Here is a 26841-nt window from a genome sequence, read left to right on the forward strand (position 1 = left end):
AAATTCTTAATGACGCGTAGGACCTACGCTTCATCAGCCTACAGTAGGCTGCGAACCGAATCAAAATCTCTCCAGTCGCCATCAAGTTGGTGATATCTCACAGCTGAGTTTGCAGGGAAACATGAATTTCATCTGACAGCGGAAATGTATAACCTCGGGAATCACGACGAGATAGACTATGAAGCAAATCAACGCACGGTAAAGATACATGCACAACCTCGAACTGGTTGAGCGCCCAATTGCGCTAGTCGACTAGCTCAATCACTTTTGAATTCGCGTTCCCCACGGCACGAGTCTTTGAAAACCTGCTCCATCTTCTGCAAACATGCGCGTGTACTCGCTTCTAGCCGTGGCGGCCGCCATTGCTACCCTCGTCCTCGCCGGTGGTGAGGATTCCTCGTCGCTGCCCACCATCACACTCGACTACTCCACCATCCAGGCCGTCGGAGGCAACACCACCGTCGGGTACTACAAGTTCCAGAACATCCGATATGCCAAGGCTCCAACCGGTGATCTGCGCTTCGCAGCACCGCAATGGCCCGACGTCGAGACGGACATCAACACGGGCAACCTCGCCGACACCGACGTGGACTGCGCATCTTCGGAGGACTGCTTGTTCCTGGATGTGTGGGCCCCTGTTGATGCTGTCGGGCGGAACCTCCCGGTACTGGTGTACAACTACGGCGGTCGGTTCAAGCTCGGATCCAAGTCGGTGAACACGCCGGAGGGGCTGTTCGAGCTGTCCACAGACTTCATCTACGTGGCGTACAACTACCGTTTGGGACTTACGGGCGTGGCCACCGGTCCGACGTACCAGCACGAGGGCGGTGTCTCGAACTTGGCTGTCTGGGACGCCACGCACGCGTTCGAGTGGGTGCAGAAGTACATTGGCAAGTTTGGAGGCAACCCGAACGACGTCACGGCAGTGGGGTTCTCTGCTGGTGGCTCCCAGATCGGGTTCCAGATGACCCGCTTTGGCGGCAACGCACCTCAGCTGTTCCAGAAGGCGTACATTATGTCTCCCGGTTATCTCCCGAGTGCGGGCCACCATCAAGCCGAGCAGTTCTGGCAGAATGTGTCGACGGCGGTCGGATGTGAGGGAGGCCACTTGGATTGCATGCGGAAGGTTCCATTCGGTACCCTGGCCAACGCTACGACAAAAATCGTGAACGCGTATTCGTACACGCTGCAGCCTCGTGTGGACGGGTTCATTCTCTCGAACACGTACGAGGCGAGTGTGTACCAGGGCCACTTCAACTTCTCTGGTCCGTGTGTGCTCACACATGAGCAGCACGAATACAACACGGTGGCGTACACTGGCGTCGAAAGCGAAGAGGATATTGTCACAACCTTGCGGGTACTGTTCCCTGCCATCACCGACGATGTCATCGAGGAGCTGCTGGAACTGTATCCGGCAGCGGACTACGCGAGCGCGGGGCTTCGTTTCAACGACATGCAACAATCTGCTCAAGTTACTTCGAAGAACCTGGGACTAACGTACGCTCTTGGAAACCAGACCTGGAATGGTGAGGTTGGCATCAGTCCTGCCAAACACGGCACCGACCAGAGCTACTACTTTTACAGCACGTACACGCTCTCAATCCCGACGAACGATTCGACAGCCACGCTGACTTCTGAAGCCTCAGCTCTGACAGCTCTGGCGAGCTCTATCACGTCGCCAGTGGATACGACGATCGCGAGGCAAATGCAGAAATACCTTCTGTCCTTCGTGATCACTGGCAACCCGAATTCGGTGTGGCTCGACGACAAGCCGTACTGGCCGCAGTACAACGAATCAAGTGATGGCGCAGAGCTCGTATTCAACGACTCGATTACAGTCGTGGCCGACGACTTGGCCAACGAGAAGGGCTTGTACTGGAACAAGGCTCTGTGGTACTAAGCGCTTTACTGATCAAGTTCACGCGAGAACCTCGTAGAAATGTGTTGAGCTACTCAAAAATTGTCTCTGGTGCTCAGTGTTCGTTAGCCCCTCGTCAACTTCGCTTCAAATATATCCAAACAACACCAAATGCGCTGTGCATATCGTGGCTAAGCCGCAACCTGTCAGTAAAGACGACTTTGGATTGTCGGCTCCAGCGTTTCCATGATGTTTTTGTGCATATTCTGGCTCCAGCGGTCCATGTTTTCACGTAGCTCGTGCCAGCCATCATTTCGCACCGGGAAACTGGGACGACGCAGGCGCGAGTGAGACCATTGTGTAAGAACCACCACCTTTTCGTCTTGAACATTGTCGGCATCGGAAACTCCGAATCGTCGGGGACGTCGAGTGAATGACCGCACCTCCATCACCGCGTTGACGTCCTTCCGTATACGCTCATTCGAGCGGTACGGGTGTCGCTCGTCTTCGTCGACGAACTCGGAAGCAATGAGTCCGTAGGTGTCCTGGGGGCTGTCTGGCCCAGCTTCATGAAACTCGTGAAATATTACCGTATTGGATTCCATGCGAAGACCTTTGCCCGTCAGCGACGACAAATAGTGCTGCATGATACCCGCCTCGCCATTGTCGTCATCTTCACGAACTGTGAGATGCCCCACCTTCTCTGAGATGCTGATCTCGCTATTGGACAGGTAGTACACGACCAGGTCGAACACTTGCTTGGTGCTCTGGGCCGACTCGAACTGGGAGACCACCAGACGAACCGCCCAGTAATCGCCGTCGTCGTTCTCGAACCGATGCTCCTCCGACACCGAGTTGAGCGGGTTGAGGTGTGACAGTCTTCTACGTAAGAAGTTGCGAGCGTCCTGCAGCTTCAACCCCTTCATCGAACGCAGCGTGTTTCGGCGCGATAGTTCGTCTCGGCGCAAGACCAGTGGCCGCTGAATAGGACTCCCGGTCTGGATGGTCTACGTGAAAACAAATAAAACGATGAGCTTTGCAGCAGTATCGATGCAATTAAAGGTACGCACACTCGCCGCGTAGCCCGTCATGGCCGCCTGGACGTCCACAAAGGCATTCTGCTGTTGTTTGACCACGTTATGTAGGACGTTCGTATACAATTTCTTGCTCACTTTATCTTCGCCCTTCCGTCTGGGAGCGATTGCACGCCGTTGCAGCTCCATCACTTGCTGCTTCAGCTGTGCCATCTCGACACGCAGTCGATCGATCTCCTCCTGCACAGTTGGAAGCATTTGAGTTAGTCGACAGGCCTCGACTGGTTCGTCTCGAAAGCCCGGGCCGTACTTTGCGGATCGCGTGCGACGCCTTCCGGTACCCTCGCTTCTTCTTCTGCCTGCACTGCCCTGCGTCGGACTGCGCGCTGTCGTCGTCCGGGTGGTCGTCGCTGTTCATCCGCTTCTTCCTCGGACGAACGTCATCTCCAGCCCCACGAGGTAGAGAACTCCCCCCTTTTGCCGCCATTTGTCCACGTTCACCAGACGGGAAGATGCACTGTCGCAGTCACTGAAAGACGGTACCGACGCGTGAACATGGCGACAGCAGAGACTTGCATCGTAGGAACGTCGTGGCACTAAGTAGGTTGAAGTGAATGGTCACTACGAATTCAGTAACTGCTCGCTGGTGACGGGGTCAAATGGACCGCGCGAGCCTCGTGCGTCGACGGCAGCAGATCCGGCAGAAGGAGAATGAGCCGACACAGATCAATTTGTTGGCGCTGGATGTGGCGAAGATGTCGGTGCCAAAGAAGAAGAAACCGGTCAAACGCAGTGGATCTGCACGCAGCACCACGAGTGAAGAATCGCAACGAGAAGCAAAGTCGTCGCTGAAAGTGGTGAATGATGATGCAATTTTGGTACCACCGCCGTCAGCTCCAGTCCGCGAAAAGCGGTCGACACGGAGTTCGAAGCAGTCGGGGACGACAAAGACTAATTACAGCTCCGAGGCCAATGCCGGCCTCGTTGTGCGGCAACTGCTGCAGCGCTCGCAGTTTGGAGACGTGAAGGAGTTCCTACTCTCGACTACAAAGAATGAGCTCTTCCAACAGGCGCTTGTGGTGGCCACCTACGTCCAGGAGGTAGCGAAGCGGAGGTTGGGCGGAGCTAGTGTGTGCAGACAGCTCAGTTGATCGTGTTCTTGATGTGATGATGTTATAGCTAAAGAAAAAGCACGCTGAGGTCTCGGAAGCAGTAGAGGAGGAGCTTGTGCGGTACCAATCGAAGTATCGCTCATTGGCGAGCGATTTGGCTGAGCGGGAGCGGCGTTTTGACGAACAAGAGGTAAGAAGAGTGGACAAGGCACACCTCGTCTCTAATGCACTGAAGCACCCACCATCGATGTTTTGTCGTTCTCCTTAGCAAGAGAAAAATGATCTGCTTGGGCGCCTAAAACTTTCTCAGGACGAGTATCAATCGCTCATCGCCTGGATTCGGTAAGAATCGGGTTGTCGCTTCGCTTCGTCCTTCCCCGATTGCACGCTGTTAGTATGTGGCAGCATGTCGCTTATACCGTTGCTAACCCCGACAACTGCAGCGAACACGAAGATAAATTCAAGGCACTTCAGCAAACTAAGCAGGATCAAGCCCAACTAATCGAAGAAATGGCAGAAGTTCGGCGCCAGAGAGAAGAGCAGCTCAACACGCTTGAGGGCGAGCGAGAACAAGCTTTTCGTTTTGCTGAGGAAATGCAAGAACAGGTAAATCCGAAAGTATCGATCTTCCAATTCAAGCTTGGAGTACTCATGCACGTTATTGTTAACCGCAGAATTCAAAGCTACAAACACAAGCGGTAATGCACGGCGATGTGCTGCCGTTGCTGCCACTCAAATTTGGGCAGGATAAGTTAACAAATACCTTGTGACAGGCCATGGTTGAGCGAGACTGCGAGCGTCTTCAAGCGGAACTGAAAGAAGAACAGGGCGCAAACAAGCAGCTACTGCTGGAGGTTCAGCAGAAAGCTCAAGCGTATGTTGCTCCGTCCAGTTTAATGGGAGGTAGTGAGCTGATGCTTCTGTGTGTTCTCAAGGTTGAAGAATATGTCAAGCGAACTAGAAGATTGTCGAAGTCAGGTATCGACGTTGCATGGTCAGGTGCAGGTAAGAATACGACATTAGGTCAGCGTTGGTTACGTTCACTCTGACTTGTTCCGACTTGTTTGCACTGCTGAAGCTGGAAGCGATATCACGGCAGTCTGTCACGCAAGAACGCGATCGCCTCCAGCAACAATATCAGCTTGACAGAGAAGACTGGAAGTCCACTCAGGTGCGTTGAGAAATTTAGCAGCAACCTTTGAGAGCACTTTGCCGACCACATTTTGTTTACAGGAACACCGTGATGCACTCGAGAAGAGAAAAGCAGACGAATTCCGGAAAATGGACCTTGAACTCCGCCACCTGAACCAAGCTCTCTCGCGACTGCGCATTGAGTGGGAGAGTGAAAAGTCGCAGCGAGAGAAAGCCGAGGCCAGATTGCACAAGCTGTCGACCTTTATCGATGTATGTGGTGCCGCCGTTACTTTGCATTTCCGACCCGGATGTGACAGCTTTTGGTTTTGCTAAACTGTCATTGCAGGAAACGAAGGCACATACAAAGGCATTGGAAGAAGAATCCCAACAGCTCAAGACGCAACTCAACGGTGGGCAATTGTTACGAGGTTCACAGGGTCTCGTGACGAGCAGAGAAGTCCTTACTGTTGGCGTTTACTGTTGACAGAGGAAAAGGAGTCCCGAACAAGCAAGGAGCACGCGCTTCACATCGCTCGTCGGTATTGAAACGATCTGCTATTTTTTCTCGCGACCAGCTAGTTCCTTAGGTTGATAAACATTTTTTCTTGTTGCAGGGACCTCCAGGCGCTGCAGAAGAACTGTAGAGAGCAAGAAAGTGCGAAGCTGGATGCTCAGAGCGAAGTGGCCTCGCTCGTCCAACGGTGCGTTGTATATTCCTAGCTACGCCATCCAAACATGAAACAACACTGATGGAGTGGATGTGATAATTGCCCAGCATGAAAGTAATTCGTCGCGATCACTTGGCGCTGCTCCACCGTGTTGAGGCGCCGACTCAGCTAGCCGCTCAGTGGCACGCTCAGATGCAGGAAAACCAACGGTCCCGTTCGTGAGCGGCGATCTTCGGTAGAGGTTATATAGAGAAGCATCTAAGAAAATGCACTTTGTTGTCCCTGGACTTCCCACAGTTGGCAGCAAACTTGAAGCGGTCCGGACGGCTTCAAGTTGAAGCTGGACCTGCATGCCCACACAGGTCAGTGCTCGATTTCTCAGGACGGATGAACTATGCAGGACAGGGTGACGGGTGGTTCTTTGAGCCCGGTGAGCGGTGCAGTTACAAGATCCCCAAGCAGCAGCGCTGCCACCGCGAGGCAAGCAAGGCCTCCGTCACACACAAGAGCTGCCGCGAGGAAGCAGGTCGAGGGATCGCAATCATTGCTATCTTCCAGCAACGCAGGAATGCCGGTCGCTGAATGAAGCGTCTACACACCACGCGATCGACAAGAAGACGACGAAGCTCGCCCCCAGCTTCCTGTAGACGCCGACTCAACAATGAAATGCAAGTGATTTCATACTGAGGAGGGCGTCAAAACAGAAGCCAGAAGCTGTCGCTCCCTGACATGTCAGCGAAGAGCAGAATATCATTGAGGCGCTGTTAAACGCCCGTGCAGTACGGCGTACCACGCGCCTTCACGCCAAGCAGAATTCGCTGCTTGTCTTTGCGTTTGCAAGGACATGCATGCACGGCAACCTCGGCGATTAAGACGGACTTCCAACGTCATGACAAGCGCAGCAGCCTGTAGACTCCAGGCTGTGGCAATTCTGGGGGATTCGGTGTGGGGAATTGCACTGAGGACTCGGATGACGGCTTAACAGCGTTCGATTGGCCTAGCAGATCACCAGCAACCTGCGACGTGCTATACCTCCACTCAACGACCAGAACGCAAGCCCCACAAGCCAATCGCGATGCGAGTTTCCTCGTCTGCCGCCATGGGCATAAGCCTTTCGCGAGTGCGCATAAGCCTGGGCCTGTCTGATCCGTTGATTGGTTCAGAAACGGCAAGTGACGAGGCATTATGTCGGCGGTCTCATCTCGACGCGGTGACGTAGGCGAGTTGCAGTCCGTTTGTCTTGGCGTTTGTATGGCGGTTAGCCTCAAGACTGCATGCGAAGCGCCTGCCTCGCGGTCCACGTGCAGATCCAGACCCACCACAACATCAGAATGGCCGAGCCGACCTGACGGCGCGGAATTTGACGGCCCGAGTCCCTTTAGCCATTCCGACATTTGCCTTCCGGTGCACACCACGCGCCTGCATCTGGTCCCATACCAGTCCACACCATGGCCCCGCAAGCTGCCGACCAGGCGTCGCCCTACCAGTTCCCGCTGTCGCGGCATGTGTCGCTGAGCTCGCTGCAGTTGACGCCGCGGGTCCGCGAGCTCTCGACGCGGCTCAGCGGCCTGCCGTCGCCCGCGCAGACGCCGCACAGCGCCTACTTCCAGATCGACGAGCCCGAGGTGGTGCCGGCCAAGAGCTACGACCTGCCGGTGGACCACAAGCAGTTCGACCGGGCCACCGCTATCAAGCCCAGCAGCATGCTGCGGCCGCACATGCGCATCTTCTACCTCTCGTGGATCTCGGGCATCATGGGCTTCATCGGTTGGTACGCCATCCCGCCGCTCATGCCGGTGATCAAGACGCAGCTCAACCTCACGGACGGCCAAGTGCTCAACTCGGACATCGCCAGCACGGCCAGCACCATCTTCTCCCGCATCGCGTCGGGCCCGCTGCTCGACCGCTACGGCCCGCAGGTGGTGCAGAGCTCCGTGCTTTGGTTCGGAGCCATCCCCATTGTGTGCGCGGCGTTCGTCAACTCGGCCACGAGTTTGCTTATCGTGCGCTTCTTCATCGGTCTGGTGGGCTGCGTCTTCGTCTCCAGCCAGTACTGGACCACTATCACCTTCGCACGCAATGTAGCAGGCACGGCCAACGCCATCACGGGCGGATTGGGGCTCTCGGGCATCGGCTTCGCCTTCCTGGTGCTGCCCTTTGTGTACGAGGCCATCACGTCGGGCGGCCACGTCTCGGAGGACCTGGGCTGGCGGATCACGATCGCCCTGCCTGCCGTGTTGATGATCATCATGGGCACTGTGATCCGCTTCGTCGTGGATAGCTGTCCGACGGGAGACTTCCAGGAGCTCATGAACACCAAGCGCCAAGCTGAACAAAACAGCCGAGCTGCTCCTGCTCGGATCAGTATCAGCGGCGGCTCCAGTGTCCTGCCAATGACACAACCGACTGCAGGTGAGCAGCCGAAGCCCATGAGCATGCTGCAGTCCTTCAAGATCGTGCTATCGGACTTGAACGTCCTGGTCATGATCGCTCAGTACGCTGCGTGCTTCGGCACCGAGCTGCAGCTGAACAACATGGGTGCCCTCTACTTCTACACTCAGTTCACTAAGAAGGGCTGCGTCCCGACCGATGGCACGCTCTGCTACTTGCTGTCTAAGACGAACGCGGCTACGGTGGCGTCGTCCTTCGGACTCATGAACATGTTTGCTCGTGCTCTGGGCGGCTTGGCCTCCGACGCAGTCAACCGCCGACTGGGCATGCGTGGTCGACAGTGTGTGCAGTTTTCGTTGCTGTGTGTGTTGGGCGCGCTGGTGATCACCTTGAGCCAACTGGACTCGCTGGGTTCCTGCGTCGCGCTGTACGTGCTCGTCGCCATTGCTGCGCAGGCGACCGGCGGGTCCACGTACGGCATTGTACCATACCTGAACGAGCAGCACACGGGCACCGTAAACGGTTTGGTCGGAGCCGGTGGCAACCTGGGCGGAGTGATCTACGGAATCATCTTCCGTAGCACCGAAGGCTATAACACGGGGCTGCTGTACACGGGCATCATCATCCTGGCCTGTGCTCTGCTCACGCCGCTGCTGCGCTTCCCTCACCTGCAACAGGAGCAGGAACCGGAAGACCCGCGCCACGGAGCTTCCAAACGATCACACAGTACCATGTACCTCGACGACGAGCCCTATCAGTGAGGGCCACTCGTTTGACAAGCTGAAGTTGTGTAAGGTAATAGATAATGTATAAACCCCAAGTGGTCACTCATCATCATCAATTCCAATCATGCATCGTTGAAGTGGTATGAGTCATCCAGCATTTGGAATTGTGGCCCCCGGCCCCAGTTTGCCGATGTTGTCACACCGACCGAGCGCAAATATCACGGTTAAACGCCGAACTTCTTGGAAGTAGGAGTGGAAGTAGCAGTATCTCAACAAAAAGAATATTTGTATTTCATGAAGCACGTCCAATTTAGCAGGTCCGTTTCAACAGCTTTGATGCCTACCATTCTTCACTCGGGCTTTCATCGACGGCTGTATGATTGCCTTGACAGCACATGCAGCCAGATCCGAGCTTTCCTACTGATCCATATCTACGCTTCAACTAGCGTTCGTCGGGCAGAACAATGATCTCTGGCTCGGCCATCGCTGAAGCTTCACCAGGAACCGATCCTGAAAATTCGACAACGAGTGCAGCGATTCCGCAGCTTGTTCCTATGGATCCCAACAACAGCGTATTGCTGTCGTCCACGAGTCTCGTGCAGGTAGCTCCGCTGCCGCTTACAACGGATTTCCATGCTGGAAAGGTATTAGAGCTTGGTGCGATGCCTCCAGCTCCGACACAAGAGCGTGAAGAAAGCTACATCCCCGTGGCGCTGGCACGAGCACAGCTGAGTAAGGTGGTAGCTGATATGCATGCGATGAAAGCCGAACAGGTCGAGAAACTTAACGAAATACTCGAGCACTATCGCGCTATCGAGAAGGACACCCGGGAGCGGCACGAAGCACGTGTCCGAGCGCTTAAAGATCGAGCCGAGTCGAAGCTAAAGGAATCACGAGAGCAGTACGTGGCACTGGAAAAGGCTGGCGCACTACGGGAAGAGATCCATGCGAAGGAGAAGAAGGCACTGCTTGATGAACAGGACAGACTACGTCTTCAACACTTGGCAGCTCATGAAGCTTGGCGGTGCGAGTTTGAGTGTGCACTGCAGGCTCATGAAGACGAGTTCGCGAGAGAGCAAAAGGCCTCTCTCAATGAGATCGCACGCGTGTCTCGAGCAGCGGCTTTTACTGGTCAGCGAGTACAACAGCAAATTCGTGACGAATTACAGATGTGCGTTGAAGATGCTCGTAGTCAAGCGATGCGTGTCGACGAACAACTGCACAATGCTCGCGTGGGCATGGAGAAGCAACATCACTCGTTCTTAGAGCATGAGGCCAAGCTGCGGCGACATTTCACTGCGAACCTGGACGTAGAGCGCTTCATTCACGCCTTAATTGACAGTATTGTTGATGGCAAGCAACATCTTGCTGAAGCACAACGCGCAGAGGACCTTCACGCGAAACTTCGCGACCTTGAGGTTAAGGCCAAAGCCGCAGGTTCCCGTGAGCAAATACTCGAGCGGCGATTGAAAGCAGCGAGGGATCGGTTCGACTTTATCGAAGCTCAAGCAGTCCGAGAGACGGTAGAGCTGCTAGTCCATGCTGTTGCAGTGACAATAGAGGGTGCACCACGAAAAGCCCAGCCTTCAACTTCAGATGCCCCCACGCAAACACAAGACCTAGAGGACAAGTCGAAGGAAGATGCAAAGACTGTTGAGATTGTATCGGAAGGCTCCACTGCAATTGGGGCTGAAGTTCCCAAGCTCCCACTGGACAAGGCCACATATGAAAGCAAAGTTGAAGTCGCTCGTGAGCGGAACGTCGCGCTAATACGCTCGAAAGCTGCACTCCATGAGGCCAAAGAGAAGCTCGATGCACTGACAAAGTCCAAAAAGACGGCGAAAAACGCAGTCAAGTCCTGGCTGGCTGCATTCCAAGAACAGTATGGGCGAGAACCGACTATTGAGGAGAAGGCTCAGGTGAAGGATAAGTACTTAGCCTTCAAAGAGGCCGAAAAGACTTTCAGTGCTCAAAAAGCACTTGTGCAGACACTGAAGCAGCAACATCATGATTTGGCACTCCGAATTGACGCGTCAAGTCGATGGTCAGCCCTTGGGGCCGCTGTAAAGCCTGCACGAACCGATCAGAATACCGTAGAGCACGAAGGGGACGAGGCACTCCCCATGCAACAGGATGTGAGTAGCCGAAGTACCGTCGGAAAAAGCTCACGGCCAGCTTCCCAGTCAGGTTCACGGCCAACTTCTTCTTCTTCCAGCTCGACCAAAGATGCCAGCACAGAATCTATTATCCCGACCACTGATGCCAGCACAGAGTCGCTTATCTTGACAACGGATGCCAGTACTGAAGCTTACACCTCGACCAGGGATAACGGCACCGACGCTGCTTCGAGCAATTTTCAAAATGAAGCCGTATTAGCTTTGGAAAAGGAGTTGCTGGAACTTCGCTCGCAATTAGCAACTGCCATCACTACACGACAAAATGACAAGGAACCTAGTTCTGAGAAGGCAGAACTAACCGCAAATCTTGTAGATGACACCGACTCAAAATCACAAGGCAGCCCAGCTGAGAACACAGTCGTTGTTGTAGATAGCGTCCCCAATGAACTCGCGTTGCAAAAGTCAGCGTCAAGACCCGACGCCATTCAAGTGATAGGTGAAGCAGACGATGTGAGTGCTGCGGATAAAAAACGGAGTGAGGAAGATCGAGCTCGTGAGGAAGAACTCGATCGCCAACTGGAGCGGCAACGAAAGGCACTTCAAGAGGACATCGCCGGTTTATCCCGAGAAATTGAAGAGCGTCGTGACGAAAAGACTCGACTTGAATCGGAAATTGAGCAGCTGAGACTCCACCTTGAGCTATCAGAATCACGTGACAGCGAACCACACCCACCAAGTCAAGCTAAAGCTCGCAGTGATTTTGAAAGCAGTGAAGATGCTGGTGATGGTGAAGCCAAGTCAAACCTGGAAGCAAATGACCTTGACGAAGAGCAGGAACAAAATGACGAATATGGTGAAGAAGAATTCGAAGCTGCAGCCGCTGAAGCAAAAGACGACGAGGATGAATCAGTCGACCAGAGTTTGGACGAAGACGACAAAGAAGAACCAGAGGAGGACGAAAGTCCAGATGTAAAAGAGGATGCCGCTCGATCGCTTCATCTTGTTCAGCTGATAGGCGACGCCGTCGCGCGAGGTAAATCTCAGTTCAATCGTGGTGACAAAGCAAAATGCTACCAAACGTATGCAAAGTGTGCTGAAAAATGCATTTCGGAGCTACAGGCACTTCACGAGAAGCAGCGACGTCAAGAGGCCTCCCTACTAAAGCGAGTTTTGGCCGAGTCCGCACGTCTTCCACCCGCTCGTGGTCCCCAAACACTTCGCAAACAACTCGATGCAGTCCGTGGAAGCTGTGAGCAATGGTTAGGTGCTCGAGAAGAGCAGGCAGCAGCTCGACTGGCCGAACGGAAGGCTCGAAAAGAGGCAAAAGCTGCAGCCGCAGCAATGAAAAGACAGCAAATTCTGGAGAAGAAGCAGAAGAAGGCTGAGCAACGTGATGAAGAGAAGAAGTCTCACAAGAAAAAGAGTTCTCCGCCTCAAAGCTCGGCCCCGGTATCAACCGCAGGTGGCGGTAAAGCCTTGGAAGAAGCCAAGCAAAAACTTCGAGCACTTGAAACCAAAGCCAAAGTTGATCGTGTCAAAATCTCACAACTTGAAGCTGCTCTCGCCAAAGCGGAGACCCAGCTAGCGAATGGTGGTGGCAGCAGTGGTGGAAGTGGCAATGCTACAGGAGGAAGCGGCGCAGCTTCCGATCGCCGCGTGGCGGACATGGAGAAGAAGCACAAGAAGGCCCTCGAAGACAATGAGAAGGCCGCGAAGAAGGAAGTCACAGCTCTTACACAACAGCTTCAGGCTGCTCAAAAGGCTTCGCAGGAGCTGCAAGAGCAGACAGCAGCTCTGCAGAAGGAACTTGGTGTCGCCGGTGGCAAGGCCAAGCAGCTTGGACAACTTGAAACGGAAGTAGTCCAACTGCGCGAACAAGCAGCACTGGTAGCTCCACTGAATAACGAGCTCCGTGAAGCCAAAACACAGTACGCAACACTAGAGACGAGTTATCGTGAAGAGCAGGCACTGCGGAAGAAGTACTACAACCAAATCGAAGACATGAAAGGCAAGATCCGCGTGTACGCTCGATGTCGCCCCATGAGTGGCTCGGAGAATGAACGAGGTTGCGCTCCCTGCGTCAAGTTCATCGACGAGTTCTCGCTCGAGGTGAGCGGAGGCAATCGAGCTGCCAAAACTTTCGCGTACGACCAGGTCTTCTCACCCGCGAGTTCGCAGGTCCAGGTATTTGAGGACACTAAAAATCTCCTTCAAAGTGCTGTAGACGGCTACAACGTCTGCATTTTCGCGTACGGTCAAACCGGATCTGGCAAAACATTTACAATGACTGGTAGTGAGGGCGACCCGGGGCTCAGTCCTCGAGCAATTCACCACCTCTTTGCGTTGGCTGAAGAGGGGAAGGCCAACTTCACAGTGAGCTTCCAAGCCACGATGCTGGAGCTCTACAATGACACGCTCATCGACTTGTTTCATCTCATGGAGGGTGGAGGAGCTCACGATAACAAACTTGAGATCAAGAAGAATGAAAAAGGCATGGTCGTCGTCCAGAATGCCACTCTCAAGAAGTGCACTTCGCCTGAGCAAACCTTGAGACTGTTCGAGGGCGCCAACAAGAAGCGGCAGGTTGGAGCCACCAAGATGAACGCCGAAAGTAGCCGCAGTCACTCCATTTTCTCGCTGCTCGTCGAGAGCTACAACAAAACCACCAAGGCCACGACAATCGGCAAACTCAGCCTTGTCGATCTCGCTGGATCGGAGCGTGCCGGCAAAACGGGTGCCACAGCTGAGCGACTCAAGGAGGCTCAGGCCATCAACAAGAGTCTCAGCGGTAAGTTTGGCAAGCAAAAATTGCTGCGTTGGGTCTCATTTGAACCACTTACGTGTCGTCATTGTGTAAATATCGTGACATTTCTTGCTTCGCAGCTCTGGGAGACGTCATCTCAGCTTTGTCGACAAACGAAAAGTTCATTCCGTACCGCAATAACAAGGTATCAACCTCCACTCACCATGTCGTGATCTCGATGGTCTCTCACAATTCACTGGTGTATGTGATGACAGTTGACTCAGTTGATGCAGGACTCGCTCGGTGGCAACGCCAAAACGGTGGGTCTTACCACTTTCAATCTTTGTGTACTGAGAGCTAAGCACCGTCGTCCCGCTGCTGCAGCTCATGTTCGTCAACATCTCGCCGGCCGACTACAACCAGGTACGGCTGCTCGTCTTGGCTTTGTCTTGCATGGCTACACCCCGACGCGACAAGGGCAAGAGGATGTCGTCGCCGATATACTCACGGCTCTTCTGCTTGTCTCGTCCAGGAAGAGACCGTGACGTCGCTCACGTACGCGTCGCGCGTCAAGCTCATCACCAACAACGCCAACAAAAACTCGGAGAGCGAGCAGGTGAACCGCCTCAAGGCCATCATCAAGCAGCTCCGCGCCGGCAAGACGGACGTCGACCTGGAAGGCGTGCTCGACTAGCTGTACCCCTGCAGCAACAACCACAATACTTGTCTGTTGTAATTCCCCACCTCCCCCCACACTCACAGCCAGCAAACAACATCAAGACGCGGGGTTTCGTGCTCTCAACAACTCGGTGTATCACATTTTATTCCAGGCAATGAAGCAGAATAAAAGGAAGTCGGTCCTTAATCGGTTCGCCATGTCGTCGTCGAGGGCGGCAGAGGCCGTAAGTGAAAAAAACACCGGAAAGCGGTAAAACCCAAGCAGCGAAACGCCACGCAGCCACGACGAGAGCGCGTACCAGCGTCTCCCCGAGAGAAAACTGACCAAAAAGTGCCTGGACACCGTCTGCTCCGCTGTACGCGACCTCACGCCGCTGCCTGTCGCTCCGTCCTGCTTGCTGCCCGCTCCCCGCCGCCTCTGCTGTGCCTGATTGGAGACACCCCCCGCGCGACGGCCACGCACGCGCCGCTTATCTGTTGGCCTTGGCCACGCGCTCGATCTCGTCCTTCTTCTTAATAGCGTAACTGTTGGACGAGCCCTTGGAGGCGTTGATCAGCTCGTCGGCCAGGCACTCGGCGATGGTCTTGACGTTGCGGAACGAGGCCTCGCGCGCGCCCGTGGCGATGAGGTACAGCGCCTGGTTGACGCGGCGGAAGGGCGACACGTCCACGCCCTGGCGACGCACCACGCCGGCCGAGCCGACGCGCGTCGAGTCCTCGCGCGGGCCCGACTTGATCACGGCCTCCACCACCACCTGCAGCGGGTTGCGGTCCGTCAGCAGGTGGATGATCTCCAGCGTGTGCTTGACGATGCGCGTGGCCTTGAGCTTCTTGCCCGAGTTGCGGCCCTTGCGCATGAGCGCGTTCACCAGGCGCTCCGTGATGGGGCACTGCGCCTTGCGGAAGCGCTTCTTCTGGTAGCGCTGCGCCGTGTGCGGCAGGAACGTGGCGGCCTTGCCCTTCACGGCGATGTAGTCCTCCAGCGAGATGTCCGCGGCGACGCTGATGTCATCGTACGACCTGTTTCGGCGCCACAAGCACGCCTGCATTAGCCATCTATCGACTTCTTTAGGCGCTAACTGGCTGTGTGTCTGCTGTCTCTGGGCTCTGATTTCTACAGACGCGCGCGCCCGGTACGGGCCGACGCACCGCTATCGTGCGTATGGGGGAGGGAGCGGCCACCTACCACTTGTTAAAGAGCTTCACTTCAGTTGCAACTTCCGCCATGTTGAGAGAGTTTCCGAGGATGAATTCGAGCGAAGAGTGCGGCCCGAGCCAGCGAGCCGCCGCCCAAATGAATGGGTAGGAGGCTCCTGGCATACCGAGATCGAGTCAAGTATACGGGGCGCGAGTCAAAACCCACCCTACCCCGCGGCGGTCCGCGGTCCGCCTGACCGGTCCAGGCGCGGTCCGCGGCCCAATTCGGGTGCGGAACATAGAATTGCTCCCCAAGTGTGTGGATTTTGGCGTCGTGGTGCCGACGCTGGAAGTGCCGCCATGCGCGTGTTCTGCCGTGCTGACGACTGTAAAGGCTGGAAATGAATGGGATCTACTCCGTTGTGGCCCAGACCGTGTTGGTGCGCGAGAATAGGGAGTTGTAAGCGGAGTGCCCAGCGGTTTTTGCTGGCTCGCGATCGAATGCTGCAGCGTTCCGCTTTGGCGGCGGCGATGAATCTTTTAGGCATACAGTAGTTAATTTATGCGGCCGCATGCAGCGTAACGGAGAGGCCTCGCATGGATTAAATAAGCTCTGGCTGAACACGCATAATGAAGACTATGCCGTTTCCCCCGTGCTGAACATGTTGAACGCATCTGCCGAGTGCAGCCAGGTACAGGACCGCTTATCAACCCACGATCGTTTGGATCGCGCTGGAACGAAGAAATACACGCTTAGTGCTCGCATACAGGTGTCATTTCACCCGTGAAGCTCTCGGTCAGCTTGAGAGGATCGTGGCTTCAACCTTCCGATACAGTATAATAGTGGTAGAGAAGTCAAAACAATGTCCTTTGGCAGAGATCTGCCTAAAATGACCATTCTATTATATTAAATACTGCATTTGTAGCAAAACTCGCTCAAGACGAACTACAGTACTCCGCTCGCTGCAAGCAGTCATGAATGAGCCCAGCCCTCGTTTCGCCACTCGAAAACTGCTGCTGCGCGCACATCCCAAACTGCTCCTAAACCAAAAATAGCCTGCTCTTCGCCTGCCTTCTCCTACAGGCAAACCGCTCTTTTACTGTCGAGTCTCCAAACCTCGATCCTCTTTCACCTTTCATAACTTCTCATCCTCGACGCAAGTTTCTCATCGCGTACCCATCATTCCAAACGGCAAATGTATCGGCGCGTGTCGCTTCATTTACCTCCAAAATCCAATACGCGAAAATTCGAGTATTCCTAAATTGAGGTCGGAAGAAGGCGGCAGGCGGCGCTTCCCCATTCCGCAACACTCAGCTAGATAACAAGCGAGACATGGGGGGCGGCCCGGCCAGCGCGGACGTGGTGCGCTCGTCGTGCTTCGTGACGTTCCCGGAGCAGACGCGCGCGGAGCCCGTGCCCGTGGACGCGTGGTACCTGTTCGCCGCGGGGCTGACGTTCCTGCGGCGCCTGGCGCGCGACCGCGTGGGCGACGAGATGCGCATCGCGCTGCTGCTGCAGGAGCCCGGCGACGAGGCCGGCGAGCGGCGCTACGTGTCGGTGAGCAGCAACGCGGTGCTGCAGCGCGCGCTGCAGGAGACCTTCGACTGCCCGGACAGGGCGCTGGTGCTGCACGTGGTGGACGTGGCCAAGGTGCGCGGCCAGAAGCGCATCCACGTGCGGCCCGAGGTGAACCCGAACGTGTCGCCCGAGCCCGTGGAGCCCATGGGCCTCGTGTTCCCGACGCTGTCGGTGGACGGGCTGGCGGCGCCCACGGCCGTGGAGGTCCCGGCGGCGCAGGTGACCAGCGAGAGTCTGTACGAGCAGATGAGTCGCTCCATGTTCAACTACCGCAAGGACGACAGCGTGCGGTGGGGCGCGGCGAGCTCGGGCGGGCTGGAGAAGCCCCAGAAGGCGCTGAGTCAGAGCGCGTTCTTCGTGGAGGAGAGGGACTACACGAGGAAGGGCGCCAGGAAAGGAGAACAAGAGCAGCAAGAGCACCAGGAGCAGCAGGAAGTGGAGGAGAGAACGCAGAGAGCAGGCGTCCCTGTGGCGGTTCAAGCAGTCGCCGACTTGCTGCCCGCAGCCAAGCAGGTGGACAATAACAACACTGCACAGCAGCAAGAGGAGGAAGGGGAAGAGCAGGTGGACGAGAGCGAGATCCCTGTGGCGACCGTTGTGGAGGCCGACACGACGCAGATCCCGAGCGACTACGTGATGCTGGAGCTGCAGACAGGAGCGGGACTGCCGGCAGCCCCCGCCAACGCCAGTTCGACGTACTTCATCTCCTCCAGGTGGGCCGAGCAGGCCGACGAGATGAGTGCGTCCATGCGGTTGGAGCGCCCGCCGCTACCGCGTGCGACCCCCGTTCGCGCCGCCAGCAGCGTCGGCAGCATCCGCGCCAACGCCAACCTCGAGGACTCGTTCGTGATCCTCGAGCGCCACGAGCTGTGAGCTCCGAGGCCTGTGGACAGCGACAATAGAAGAAGACAAGCGAGCAGTGCTTGTCATATTTTGCCATTTTGTAGACGAAACTGAGAATACAAGTATTTATACTGGCGCTTTAATCCGTTGCGTTGCGTTCCTACTTCGGCAATCGAGTGTAAGAGCAGCACGCCGTTTTATTTCGTACTTAGCTCATATACACCAGTTACCTTATGCTCGCCAATTCACAGAAACCGCTCTCCAATCGTCACTCCTCTTAATACCCAATAGCATCTCTCCCATCTGCTCCATACAACCGCCAAGATCAAGCTTCAAGCGGACAAGCTCACACCACCATGTCGCGCCACCGCAACGTCCGCAACCGCGCGTACTCGTACGAGGACGAAGGCAGGTCCCACACACTCTCTCTCTCTCTCTCCACCTCCTCTAACCTGCCGCTCCAACCCCCGCAGACTATGACGAGTACTTCGACGACTACGACCGGCCCAATTCACCCAACTCCAGTACGAAACAGCACCAGCTATTATATCCAGCTAACCAGCCCAATGGACTCTAACCCTCTCTCTCCTGCACAGACGAGTTCATGTACCGCCGCGACTCGCCGAGCCGCCAGCGCTCCGTCTTCTCGTTCGTGCAGCAGGAGGAGACCGAGTACGAGCACCAGCTGCAGCAGGAGCTGAGCGTCGAGGACCCGGGCGACGCCGAGATCCTGCAGGCCATGCTGCCGCAGGTGCAGCAGGCCGTGGGCAGCCGCTTCTCGGTCCAGCAGGTCACGCAGGAGCTGCGCGCCGCCAACTACGACCTGGACAAGGCCGTGGTGGCGCTGCTGGAGAAGGGCAAGGCCCCCGTGGCCGCCGGCGGCGTGCTGCCGCTGCAGATCCAGATCCCCAAGCTCGAGGCCGTGGCGCTGGCCATCGGCAACGAGCAGCAGCAGCCCAAGCCCAAGAAGGAGATCGTGATGCCGGCCCCCGCCAAGGGCAAGGCCATGGCCATCGGTGGAGCCATGCCCTCGCCGCCCAAGAAGGCGGACGAGGAGAAGAAGGCCCCGCGCATTTCAGCCGCGGATGCTGCCAATGCTGCGCCGGCGATCTCGCGCGCGCAGACGCAGTTCACCCCCGCGGAGAAGAAGGCGTTCGAGCGCGCGGAGCTCAAGACGCAGGAGCAGGCGGCGAAGCTCGAGGAGGAAGCGCGCACTGCGGGCAAGACCAAGATCAGCATGGTGGTGATTGGACACGTCGATGCGGGAAAGAGCACCATCACGGGCCACTTGCTGTACAAGCTGGGATACGTGAGCAAGCGTCTCATGCACAAGTACGAGAAGGAGTCGCGCGAGGCTGGCAAGTCGTCCTTTGCGTACGCCTGGGTGATGGATGCTGACGACGAGGAGCGTGCTCGTGGTGTCACCATGGATGTCGGCACGAGCCACTTCGAGACGGCGACTAAGCATGTGACGCTGCTGGATGCTCCGGGTCACCGTGACTTCATCCCGAAGATGATTGCGGGAGCTGCGCAAGCAGATGTGGCTGTGCTGGTTGTGCCATCGGCTACTGGTGAGTTCGAGGCAGCTTTCGAAAACTCTGGCCAAACAAAGGAGCACACGCTGCTTGTGCGAAGTCTCGGTGTCTCGCAGATGGTCGTGGCGGTCAATAAGATGGACATGGTAAGCTCCATCTTGAAGTTGATGAGGTGTGGATGCTTACTCAGCTTAACTCACGTGTTGCGGTTCGACTCCTACTTGCAGGTGGACTGGGATAAGGAGCGCTTTGACAACATCGTAAAATCGCTCTCCACGTTCCTTCAGGGCGCTGGCTTCCGCCCAAAGAATCTGCGATTTGTGCCGCTGAGCGGTATGACAGGTGCTAACCTGGAGAAGACCGGCGGAGTGAAGGAGTGTTCGTGGTACTCGGGTCCCTCGCTGGTCGAGGCTATCGGTATGTACACAGCACGCGCAAAAGATACGATACTATTGTATGTTCAGGCATCTAATCTTTCTATGACCCGTGTAGACACCTTTGCTCCACCTCAGCGCCAGATCTCCAAACCTTTCCGAATGACGGTGTCGGATGTATCCAAGTCTATGAGCCTCGGCCAGACGATCTCAGGTCGTGTCTACGCTGGCGCTGCCGCAGTGGGCGATTCGGTAAGCTTTCCCTTTTCGTTGCAAAGTCTTATCGGTTAAGGTCGCGATCTCACTCACGTATCCCTCTTGCTGCAGTTCCTTCTTATGCCAATTGGACTTCCGCTGACAGTAAAAGGTAAGATACGAAAAAGCTTTGGTGATTCCCCCATGACATTCTCTCACTAGCATTGTTTCGCTGCATTGATAGGAATGGAGCAAGATGGCAAGGCATGCACACTTGCTCGTGCTGGAGATACCATCGAGATGGGTGTCACTGGAATCGACCCGTCGGCATTAACGTACGCATGGGTATCACTGCTTCCTAAGATTTTTTCGTGTTTGATCTAACCAAATGGCCTGTACTCGTTCGATATGCAGCACTGGCAGCATCCTGTGCTCCATTGCGTCGCCTGTGCAGCTCGCCAAGAAGTTTGAAGCCAAGATCATGACTATGCCGGCGGTGGAAGTGCCGCTCGTAAAGGGGACATACGTGACCATCCACATGCACAACGTGGACGAGCCTGTGAATATCACCCGGTTGGTGAGCATCCTGAGCAAGACGGGCGAAGTGGAGAAGAAGAAGCCGCGCTGCATCACTCGCGAACGCTCGGCTGTGGTGCAAATCACTTGCCATCGCAAGATCTGCCTCGAGGAGTTTGCTAACTACCGCCAGCTCGGACGCTTCACGCTGCGCGATCGCGGCAAGACGCTGGCAGCTGGCATCATCACGCAGATTATCGCTTAGTGCTCTGAATCGAGCCATAGACCCATCGATACTGAAAATGCGAGGTGCACTTATGAATCATGAACTGGTGCGGCGCACAGGGTTTATTCGTTCGAGTGATGTACTGCACGCAGACAACGGGCGCGCTTTATCGTCTACTCCTTGAGCTCCGCGAGTTCGCCGTCCTCCTGCAGCTGCTGCACGATGTCCAGTCCGCCGATCAGCTCGCCGTTCACATAAAGCTGCGGGAACGTGGGCCAGTTGGAGTACTTCTTGAGTCCCTGGCGCACGCTGTCGTCCGTGAGGATGTCGAAGTAGTCGTACTTGAAGCCCTCGGAGTCCAGGATCTCCACGAGCTTGCGGCTGAATCCGCACTGCGGCTGCTGGGGCGAGCCCTTGATGAAGATCATGACACGCGCGCGGTTGATCAGCTGCTCGTACTTGTTCCCCTCCTTCTTGGCCTTCTTCTCGACGCCCAGCTGCTCGCTGAGGTCGCCGTCCTCCGCCATCTCGTTGAGGATGTCGAGTCCGCCGATGAGCTTGCCCTTGACGTAGAGCTGCGGGTACGTGGGCCAGTTGGAGAACTTTTTGAGGCCCTGGCGCACCTGCTCGTCGCTCAAGATGTCGAACGAGCTGAAGCCGATCTGGTGGTCGCGCAGCAGCTGCACCGTCTTCTTGCTGAAGCCGCACTTGGGCTCGGCGGGCGTGCCCTTCATGAAGAGCAGCACGGGCGCCGAGCTGACGAGCGTGCGCAGGCTCTCCTGGAAGGCGGCCTCGGCCTCCTCGACGTTCTTGGTGAGTCCGAGCTGCTCGACGACCGAGCCCTCGGACTTCATCTCCTTGAGGATGTCGAGGCCACCCACGAGCGAGCCGTTGACGTAGAGCTGCGGGTACGTGGGCCAGTTGGAGAACTGCTTGAGCCCCTGGCGCACCTCGTCGTCGTTGAGGATGTCGAAGGTGCCGAACTGGATCTTGTCCTCGTTCAGCAGCGCCACCATCTGCCGGCTGAAGCCGCACTTGGGCTCCGTCGGGTTGCCCTTCATGAAGAGCATGACGGGCGAGGCGCTGATGAGCTTCTTGAGGCGGTACTGCAGCGCCTCGTCCAGCGGCTTGGGGGCGTCCTCGGCCGCGGGGGCGGAGGACGAGCCGCTGCCGCTGCCGGCGCTGCTCTTGGCCACGCTCTTGCTCAGCACGTCCACGCGCTTGGCCAGCTCGGCCACGTTGGCGCCCTCGAGCTTGTCCAGCACGGCGCGGCCCTGCGCCACCACGAAGGTGGGCACCACGGCGATCTGGAAGCGCTCGGACAGCTCCGGCAGCTCCTCGGCCGCCACCTTGAGGAAGCGGATGCGCGGGTGCAGCGTGGCCAGCTGCCGCACCACCACGTCCAGCTGCCCGTTGGGGCGGCAGGCCTCGTGGAACTCGGCCCAGAAGAAGGTCACGGACAGCGTCGACTCGCGCGCCGTGGCCTCGTCGAACTGCGCCGCGCTCTGCACGTTCGCCACGCTGCCAGTCACCGCCGCCATCGCTCCAGAGGTTCGAGAAGCCACGTTAAACCAGCAAAATGCGCTGCTTGCTCGCCAAGATGAGTGAGATGTCACTCGACCGAGGGAGATTGAGTGCTTCGGTTGTGTGTGGCACACACGAGAAATATTTGTATCGAACTAGATTGTTGTTTTTAGAGGATTAAAAATAAATGGTTGCATAGATTCTAAAGTAGGATGACTTGTTTTGAAACACCTAATTCTGAATCATTATAGATTTGTGTGCCGCACATTATCTCGAGTGAATATGGTGTGGCACGAATATAATGCGCAGGTGAGGTAATACCTAACAAGCTCTGTTGGCGGCTCCTTCGACGTGCGTCCTCCGTCTCAAGTTGACTCGTTTCCTCGAGCGAGAAGGACTGTTACCCTCCTCCTCACCACCATCACGACGGCCACCGCGTGGGCTGACGGGCCTCAGGGATCGGCGTGGCGCGGCTCGGCTGGGGAAGTGAAATGTCCGCGCGATGGCAGAAGACCGACGGCCTTGTCACGTCGCTGCTCCCCCGCACGGACGTTTGGACACTAGTGCGCTGGCACGCAGGCGGCCCGCGACGGCGGCAGATGTCTTCTCACGTGACAGAAGTGTCGAGTCAACACTTTTCTGCGGGCTGCTTGGGCGGCGGCGAGCGAGGGGAATGATGGCGTCCGACAGCCATGAGCAGCTTCGCCTTCCGGGCTTCCTGCCTGCCTTCCTTCCTTCCTTCCTCCCTTTCAGTCAGCGGAAGAGCTTGTGATTTGAAGTCCGGGGCGGTTTACATGCACCGTCCGCTCGCTGCCTCGCTGTCGGTGTGGCGAGTGCGAGTGTAGGTGGATGTTGAAGTTGCCTTGCACTGTGAGTCGCGGTGGTGCCGCCGGAATTGTCAACGTCAACAGTTTTCGAGCCGACGATCGACTGGCGCCGAGCGCGAGCGCCGCGAAGCGGTGCGGATAGCTTCAACGTGGATGATGGTAAGCCTTGCCGGCCTGAACCGGTTGACGCGCGCCAGTCACGCCGATCCTAACTCTCCAGCGACTTCAAGCGGGGCTGGAGCACGTTGTCGCTCGGCTCGTGCGCTTCGGGGCGATGCGGCGAGCTTGGCACTTGATTATGGCAGGATCTGCCTTCACGCTCTGCTAGCGCTAGTCGTCACACCTTGCTGCAGGAGCAGGAAGGCCCCGCACTCACTGAGTGCGGCACTGCGCGTTCTGACAATGGCCCGTGCTCACGATCGCGCCGGCCGACCGCGAGCAATTCGCGATGGATATCTGTCAGTCGCGTGCAAAAGCGAAACTTGCTGTCTGCTCTCCAGGCTGGAGTCCAGCAGAGCCCGCCGAGCTCGCGCGTCCGGGCGACGTGCTTGAAGTTGTCTTCAAGGCGCGTGATTCACGATGGAGCTACAAATGATCAAGTCTCCGATCGCCTTGGACCTCTACGGAGCCATTGAACTTCAACGTGGTGCCCGATCGATTGCTACTGGTGGTAAGGCCATTAATCTTTGTCAAACGAGCATGCCTGCCTAGCTGCTGACAAGGAGGGCAAGGAGGACAAGGAGCTCCGACCGAGAGCAGGAGCTCATTTGCAAATTCGCCTCCGACAGTTCCAGCCAAGCGAGCGACTACCATGGCGGCGACCCCCTCGAACGCAGACAAGATCGAGCACGGCTACATGGACCTGGAGGCCCACGACGCGGCCGTGAACGGCGGCGCGCCCGTGAACACGAGCCGCTTCGCCATCAAGAGCCCCGCCGTGCGCGAGGCCTGCGCTGAGTTCGTGGCCGTGTTCGTCATGATGAGCTTCGGGCTGGCCGCGACGTGCCAGTCCATCCTGAGCGACAGCAAGTACGGCGACTTCACGCAGATCGTCTTCGGCTGGGGCATCGGCGTGCTCTTCGGCATCCACATCGCCGGCGGCGTGTCCGGCTCGCACCTGAACCCGGCCATCACGACCACGGCGGCGCTCTTCGGCATGTTCCCCTGGAAGAAGGTGCCCACCTACGTGGCCGTGCAGACGCTGGCCTCGTACCTGGCCGCGCTCTGGGTCTACGTGCTCTACCGGCCGCTGCTCAATGTGGTCGACCCGGAGCGCCAGACCACGCAGGCCATCTTCGCCACGTACCCGAACGAGTACGTGTCCAACTTCGTGGCTTTCCTGACCGAGATGTTCGCGACGGCGCTGCTGGTGGGCGGCATCTTCGCCGTGCTGGACCAGCACAACCGCCCGGCCAGCCCGTTCAGTGCGCCGAGCGCCGTGGCGCTGCTGGTCGTCGGCATCGGCATGGCCTTCAGCGTCAACACGGGCTGCGCTATCAACCCGGCGCGCGACTTCGGCCCGCGCCTCATGATGCTCACGGCCGGCTGGGGCTCGCACGTGTTCACGCTTAACCACTACTACTTCTGGGTGCCCATCGTGGGCCCGACCGTCGGCGGCGCGCTCGGCGGCCTCGTGTACGTGTCACTCGTGGGCCACCACCACCCGCACAAGGCGCCGGTCGTCCGCAGGGCCGGCGAGCAGTTCCACTTCTAAGGCGTCGAGAGTATCACAGCCCCCCATGGCATGAGGGCGAGCATGTAAGACAGTTGAATCGTTTCCTGCACGTGCAGTTGCTAACATGAAGAAATCCAAAGCTCTTCCTTCCTCTCCACTTCGTGCGATGCTTGCAGTTCTTGAATTCGTGCTCGTCCATCCTTTGGCGAGTCTTCATCAAGTTAAACCAGGCCATCAAGTCATCAGCACTGCTTGGATTCCTTCTGCCTGGTTGCATCGGCTGCATTGAAGCTAGCCGCCAATCCCACGCGATGGCTGGCCGAGAGCCGCGGACGTCTAGCGAAAACTGTCGACTCAACACTTCCAGCGCGTTGAAGTTGTCGTCTGCAGCTCTTCGAGATCGGGAATGGGTATTGTCTGCCTCGGTCTGCTCCTAAGCATGCAAGCCAACACGCCCAGCACGTCTATGCGAGTCATGCCACTGAGCAACGCAGGTAAAGCCCGCAACACCGGCATTATTGTCGACTCGGCATGCGCCCATGAAAACTCATGTAAAGTGTTGTTGAGGTGGTGGAGATCACAATGACTTCGTGATGACTTTAACGATGAACTTATCGATGACCGACTCGATCAGATCTTCAGGACCCAGTTGAACTTCAACGGGCATCACTCACTAGCTCAGCTTTGGTCTCAGGCTTCCGAGAATCTCAGCTAAGCCTGCAGCAAGTGCAGTTGAACTTCAATGCGAGTTAGTGTGTCACGACCAGGCCGGCAATATATATTAGCAATAGTGTAATAATACTAATAATATACCCATAAAATCAACAAAATGTTATTAGTAGTATAATATCGATAGATTTGCACTGATAATATTTTGATAGTAGTAATTCGACCAATGTAATATGCTGGACTGAAGGTTCAGTTGGTTAAAATACTGGACACTCTAGAGAATCGACTATTCATTTGTTAAGCATCAACGAGTGGCGCACCTAATAGGTGTCACCCTTGGCGACGGAGGGCAGCGGTCTTAACGGTTAGTAGAGCGGTCTCAGTTCGTAGATCTATGTGTTGACCAAATCGCCACTTGATGCTGTAGCAGCTCTTGTTAGCTGAGCACATACGCACCTCATTCAGGAGATACAACCCAAAGAGCACCGACCTGTCGATGATGCAGACCAAGGTCAGCAGGAGGGACCAGGTGCGGCTGGCTCTGTCGTTCTGCATGACCGTGACCAGGCTTCGAAATAAATACCTAAATATTGTACATAAGTAGCTTGGCATACCCGTCCCGCCTGATCGCTTTCCCAGGGTACCTGCACCCACCCCCGGGTATCCATTTACCCGGATCATTTTGCCGCATCAATTCGTAGGCGGTAAATTAGTTGCGGGTTGTCGACAAGATCAGTTGTCGCACAAGAAGGAGGCGGGCATCACGCACCATAAAGCCCGAGAACAGCAGACACCGCCACACATCCACGACATTGTAAGATGCGCTTGGCCTCAACGTAATCGCCAGCAGGGACTTGACCATCGTCTTGGTGCCGCTGTCGCTCATCTTGCTTTGGCCGAAGCAGTGTAGCGCCTCCTGATAGCCATGCGCCGGAAGAATCTAACCACCACGTCGCATAGTCTATGCGGAATAGATCTCGGCGAAGTTGGAATTGATACAATCGTACTTAATGGCACGAAAACCAGTAATACATAGTAATTAAATTTCTTAAAATGGATTTAATGCCCTAATATATTTGATATAGTATATATTGAAACATCAAGTGCGATATCACTATTCAATAATACCCCGATATCTGTGTTACTACGAATCCACAGCAAATTCAGTCGAGCGCAACCGCGAGCATTGACCATCCCGGACGGAGACCACCAAGCAAGACAGCTTTGAAACTCATCGAACGCAACTTTACTGCACTTTACCAACGACAAGGACATGACTAC

At 56.2% G+C, this 26841-nt stretch overlaps 10 protein-coding genes across 12 annotated transcripts; 7 read left to right on the forward strand and 3 right to left on the reverse strand.

The window, feature by feature from the left end:
- Positions 1 to 325: 325 nt before the first annotated feature.
- IUM83_14334 (Para-nitrobenzyl esterase) lies at positions 326 to 1900 on the forward strand (the record flags this gene model as incomplete). Its single annotated transcript, XM_067939070.1, has 1 exon — positions 326 to 1900. The coding sequence occupies one exon, from the start codon at positions 326 to 328 to the stop codon at positions 1898 to 1900; it is 1575 nt and encodes a 524-aa protein (XP_067787695.1).
- A 164-nt stretch (positions 1901 to 2064) lies between these two features.
- IUM83_14335 (uncharacterized protein) lies at positions 2065 to 3310 on the reverse strand (the record flags this gene model as incomplete). Its single annotated transcript, XM_067939071.1, has 3 exons — positions 2065 to 2865; positions 2929 to 3132; positions 3203 to 3310. 3 exons carry the CDS (start codon positions 3308 to 3310, stop codon positions 2065 to 2067), a joined length of 1113 nt encoding a protein of 370 aa, XP_067787641.1.
- A 241-nt stretch (positions 3311 to 3551) lies between these two features.
- On the forward strand, positions 3552 to 6028 carry IUM83_14336 (Hyaluronan mediated motility receptor; the record flags this gene model as incomplete). The annotated part of the gene is made up of 13 exons (XM_067939072.1): positions 3552 to 3992; positions 4072 to 4194; positions 4273 to 4346; positions 4448 to 4610; positions 4679 to 4702; positions 4778 to 4878; positions 4940 to 5009; positions 5083 to 5175; positions 5238 to 5408; positions 5485 to 5548; positions 5626 to 5677; positions 5753 to 5839; positions 5914 to 6028. 13 exons carry the CDS (start codon positions 3552 to 3554, stop codon positions 6026 to 6028), a joined length of 1578 nt encoding a protein of 525 aa, XP_067787696.1.
- A 1226-nt stretch (positions 6029 to 7254) lies between these two features.
- On the forward strand, positions 7255 to 8958 carry IUM83_14337 (Major Facilitator Superfamily (MFS); the record flags this gene model as incomplete). Its single annotated transcript, XM_067939073.1, has 1 exon — positions 7255 to 8958. One exon carries the CDS (start codon positions 7255 to 7257, stop codon positions 8956 to 8958), a length of 1704 nt encoding a protein of 567 aa, XP_067787709.1.
- A 518-nt stretch (positions 8959 to 9476) lies between these two features.
- Positions 9477 to 14476, forward strand: IUM83_14338 (kinesin-like protein; the record flags this gene model as incomplete). Of its 2 annotated transcripts, XM_067939075.1 has the most annotated exons (5): positions 9477 to 13827; positions 13923 to 13987; positions 14058 to 14102; positions 14167 to 14205; positions 14315 to 14476. In XM_067939075.1, the coding sequence occupies 5 exons, from the start codon at positions 9477 to 9479 to the stop codon at positions 14474 to 14476; spliced, it is 4662 nt and encodes a 1553-aa protein (XP_067787639.1). The 2 variants fall into 2 exon arrangements, with proteins under 2 accessions (XP_067787639.1, XP_067787640.1); XM_067939074.1 differs by lacking the exons at positions 13923 to 13987; positions 14058 to 14102; positions 14167 to 14205 and having other exon boundaries at positions 14319 to 14476.
- Positions 14477 to 14930: 454 nt separating this feature from the next.
- On the reverse strand, positions 14931 to 15687 carry IUM83_14339 (40S ribosomal protein; the record flags this gene model as incomplete). The annotated part of the gene is made up of 2 exons (XM_067939076.1): positions 14931 to 15480; positions 15647 to 15687. 2 exons carry the CDS (start codon positions 15685 to 15687, stop codon positions 14931 to 14933), a joined length of 591 nt encoding a protein of 196 aa, XP_067787636.1.
- Positions 15688 to 16930: 1243 nt separating this feature from the next.
- IUM83_14340 (Zinc (Zn2)-Iron (Fe2) Permease (ZIP) family) lies at positions 16931 to 18049 on the forward strand (the record flags this gene model as incomplete). Its single annotated transcript, XM_067939077.1, has 1 exon — positions 16931 to 18049. One exon carries the CDS (start codon positions 16931 to 16933, stop codon positions 18047 to 18049), a length of 1119 nt encoding a protein of 372 aa, XP_067787719.1.
- A 326-nt stretch (positions 18050 to 18375) lies between these two features.
- IUM83_14341 (translation elongation factor Tu) lies at positions 18376 to 20904 on the forward strand (the record flags this gene model as incomplete). 2 transcript variants are annotated; one of them, XM_067939079.1, is made up of 8 exons in its annotated part: positions 18376 to 18427; positions 18493 to 18543; positions 18616 to 19700; positions 19782 to 19971; positions 20047 to 20180; positions 20256 to 20295; positions 20368 to 20458; positions 20538 to 20904. In XM_067939079.1, the coding sequence occupies 8 exons, from the start codon at positions 18376 to 18378 to the stop codon at positions 20902 to 20904; spliced, it is 2010 nt and encodes a 669-aa protein (XP_067787720.1). The 2 variants fall into 2 exon arrangements, with proteins under 2 accessions (XP_067787720.1, XP_067787721.1); XM_067939078.1 differs by having other exon boundaries at positions 20380 to 20458.
- Positions 20905 to 21038: 134 nt separating this feature from the next.
- Positions 21039 to 22406, reverse strand: IUM83_14342 (Grx4 family monothiol glutaredoxin; the record flags this gene model as incomplete). Its single annotated transcript, XM_067939080.1, has 1 exon — positions 21039 to 22406. One exon carries the CDS (start codon positions 22404 to 22406, stop codon positions 21039 to 21041), a length of 1368 nt encoding a protein of 455 aa, XP_067787722.1.
- Positions 22407 to 24027: 1621 nt separating this feature from the next.
- Positions 24028 to 24930, forward strand: IUM83_14343 (putative aquaporin; the record flags this gene model as incomplete). The annotated part of the gene is made up of 1 exon (XM_067939081.1): positions 24028 to 24930. One exon carries the CDS (start codon positions 24028 to 24030, stop codon positions 24928 to 24930), a length of 903 nt encoding a protein of 300 aa, XP_067787723.1.
- Positions 24931 to 26841: the final 1911 nt, after the last annotated feature.

Source organism: Phytophthora cinnamomi, assembly GCF_018691715.1.
Source record: "Phytophthora cinnamomi strain GKB4 chromosome Unknown Contig58, whole genome shotgun sequence".
NCBI lineage: Eukaryota > Oomycota > Peronosporomycetes > Peronosporales > Peronosporaceae > Phytophthora > Phytophthora cinnamomi.